This window comes from Saccostrea cucullata, unplaced genomic scaffold, assembly GCF_032062105.1.
Source record: "Saccostrea cucullata isolate Sc308-1 unplaced genomic scaffold, CSIRO_AGI_Scuc_v1 ctg21141, whole genome shotgun sequence".
NCBI lineage: Eukaryota > Metazoa > Mollusca > Bivalvia > Ostreida > Ostreidae > Saccostrea > Saccostrea cuccullata.
The window spans coordinates 3,840-6,992 of NW_026936775.1; the positions used below are offsets into that span (position 1 = coordinate 3,840).

Genomic DNA, 3,153 nt, shown 5'->3' on the forward strand with positions numbered 1-3,153 from the left:
ATCCGGCGTGATCTCCATGTCATGGATTTTATAATTTGTTTGAAAAACTTCAGCAACACCAGTTCACTTAGAGTCGACATTAAACTTTGAAATGTCTTTTTTTGATCTGTTGTTAATAGACACAGAGACTTGTTTAAAGATCAGTTCGAGGCGAAAAAATATTCACCATGACGAGGCTCTCGTGGAAATTTTTCGCATTCGAAATAAAAGTTGGTTTGCAGTATTGTAGTCTAAATACCGATATAATGCAAACATTGTATTCAATTTAAATATTGTTGAGATTCAGGCACTTTATACATATATTTATCATCAATCTTTAAAATATCCTTTTCTTGAATCGTAAACACATTGAAATATCGATATTCATCTTAAGTAATTAAAACATCTTATTCACGTCATGTTTGTTCAAAAGGTTCTTGAAGTTCATAAAAAGATTTTTCTGCATCTGGAATATCCACTGCCATACACACGTCATAATTCACAGGTTGTTTTGCTGCATTCTGTGTGAAATTAACAGGATCATAGTTGGTTTCTAAGATGACATCTGTTTCACCTTTCTCATTAAGGTGGCTGTAGCTGGTTTGATCGAAATCGGAATGATTCTGTTGACTTTCTCTGCGGAGTGATTCCGGGTTAAGAATTCCTTTTGGACATTCCTCCAATTTGCGGTTCTTGAATCATATAAAATTTCATTTAATCGAGGTAAAGAAAAAACGGAATCATACGTTGATTACACATGCAAAGGACGTATATAAAATGTTAGTAGTTAAATTCAAAATTTCTTACCGATTCGATACATTCAACTGGATCACAGTAAATGGCGACAGAATAATTCCTGTGTCTTTCATTTGACGGTTGATGCGAATTACTTTTGATAGGAAATATAATGATATATCTTTTTAAACATTTTTTTATGCGCATGGATATATAACTTACAGAAAAATGATGTAGATATTAATGACAAAATGGAACTTTTCATATATTTATTTTCTTTAAAAAGGGAATATATATTTTAGATATTTTAAGATCAACAATTTTTGGGAAATGGAATGAAGGAATACAAAAGTCTAACATAATTAAAAAAGAAGTGTAAAACTTACAAAATAATGCATCATTTATTTGTTTACATACTCTAAGATTATTTAAAAATAAATAGTATTCTCCTATGATATTTTAAACAAATAACGATAATTAACTTACCCTTGGTTAACATCTGGCCTCTTTCTCTTGTTATAAACAACAAACAAAATTGTAGTAAGTGTTGCTCCAACAAATATGCCGCTGATCCCTGATCCAAACACTGAGATACCGTTATAAAAAATAAAAAGAAATGAAAAAGGATGAAACATCCGTAATGCTGAATCCTTACATTGAAACAGACTTGGCCTCATTATTAACTTTTATTTGCATATCTTAAAATATTTTTTTTCTCAAAAAACCCCAAAACATAATGAGTAATTTGTCTTCTTAACCAATTATAGATAGAAATAGCAGAATTTAAAAAAATACACTATTAGTTACCCTAACATCAACAATTTACCTAATAATGTAGGGTTGATCATAGTCGTGCTCTAGACACAATCAAAACGTAATGACCATTATCTTAATTCCATAACTTGGAATTATGAGTTAAAATCCTTAGAACTAAGTATAGTAATGTACTTTTGTACATTATTTTAAAATGACACGATAGATTCGTGTTTCATGCTCTTTCAAAGATTCATTTACTTTGAAAATCTTTCTTTATCGATTCTTTATTGATCACTGTTTATTAACTTCAACCCCCCCCCCCTTTTATTTTTTTCTATCTAACATACGCACCAACAGACAGAAAAAGCAAGATGACCCTAAAATGCACAGATGACACACTCGTACAAATTATTTGAGTCCTTTTATATATACTCATAGACCAGACTTAAAATTTGATTGCTAAATGAAATACTTTTATATATATCCCAATTACATGTAATACATACTTTTTATCATGTACGTACATGTATATTATTCAACGTCATTTTAGTTTTATTATTTTGTAAAACAGTTATTATATAAAATAAAGATACATCACTACCCTTTTCAGATGAGGTTAATTATCATGCTTGTCATAGATCTGGAACAAAATTGTCCATGATTTTTCACAGTGAACAATTTTGTCACTGGCACTATCATCAGTATCAGATTTTAAAAGAATAAAACTTTTGGACAGCTTACTATAATTTTAAGCGTAATTAAAGAAATTACGATGGTAACTTCATTAATAAAAATGATCTTATTATAGAAGAACTTTTAACAATTACAATACCTGAACCCAGTGTTGGGTTAGATCTTTCAGTATTGACTGCGTCAAATCTACATTTGCTTACGGGGGCTTGTGTGGTCTCTACAGGGATTTCATATATTCCTTGAACAGTTTCTGTTGATTCAGCTATAACTGTATAAATATCATAGTTGTCTTTATTTGAACAAGGTGTAGGCCTTGTCATCTTTTCTTGTTGACCTCTGTTGACCGTTGTCATAAATGCTTAAAATGAAAAAAAGTATTTCATAGTTATTCCTCTTTTAATTACAAAACAAAATCAGATACTTTTACCAACAACCTATCACTTTATTTGACATAAAAAAGCTGTTTTCTTATTTAAATTTCTATTTTGAATGTTGAGGGAGTGTCTTTTAGGTTTATTAGTAAAATGCTGTATGTATTAGATTTGCACCCTAAAAGACATGCCAGTTATTTAAATTAGAGAGATTTATAATTATAATCTTTGAAATTAATTAATGATAAATCAAGTTAAATAATTGTATATGTATAGAAAAATAAACCCCGACATTTATTTTCTGATGTCAAGCATTCGAAATTTAAATTCTGAAAAAAAGATCACAATCAATTATCAAACCAAGGGAAGCTTCGATGAATAAGTTACTGTAGATCACTTAATTTTTGCGACACTTTATTTTCGCGAGATAGTCATTGACTCTTGATTAGCGAGACAAAATTTTCACGAATTGAGGTTATTGCTCTATATAATCTTAAGGACTTCTTTTTTACGCGAGAATTAAATTTTCGCGAGCGCACTGTCTCGCATAATTACACGAAAGTAAAGTTCTTGCGAATAAAAAGTGATTTACAGTATGTAAAAGCAATTTCAATAATTT

At 29.7% G+C, this 3,153-nt stretch overlaps 1 protein-coding gene across 1 annotated transcript; it reads right to left on the reverse strand.

Annotated features, from left to right (window-relative positions):
* Nucleotides 1-370: 370 nt before the first annotated feature.
* Nucleotides 371-2,898, reverse strand: LOC134246580 (uncharacterized). Its single transcript, XM_062728968.1, has 4 exons — nucleotides 2,303-2,898; nucleotides 1,201-1,300; nucleotides 787-868; nucleotides 371-671 (listed from the first exon to the last, which is right to left on the reverse strand). The coding sequence occupies exons 1-4, from the start codon at nucleotides 2,514-2,516 to the stop codon at nucleotides 396-398; spliced, it is 672 nt and encodes a 223-aa protein (XP_062584952.1). The 5' UTR covers nucleotides 2,517-2,898; the 3' UTR covers nucleotides 371-395.
* Nucleotides 2,899-3,153: the final 255 nt, after the last annotated feature.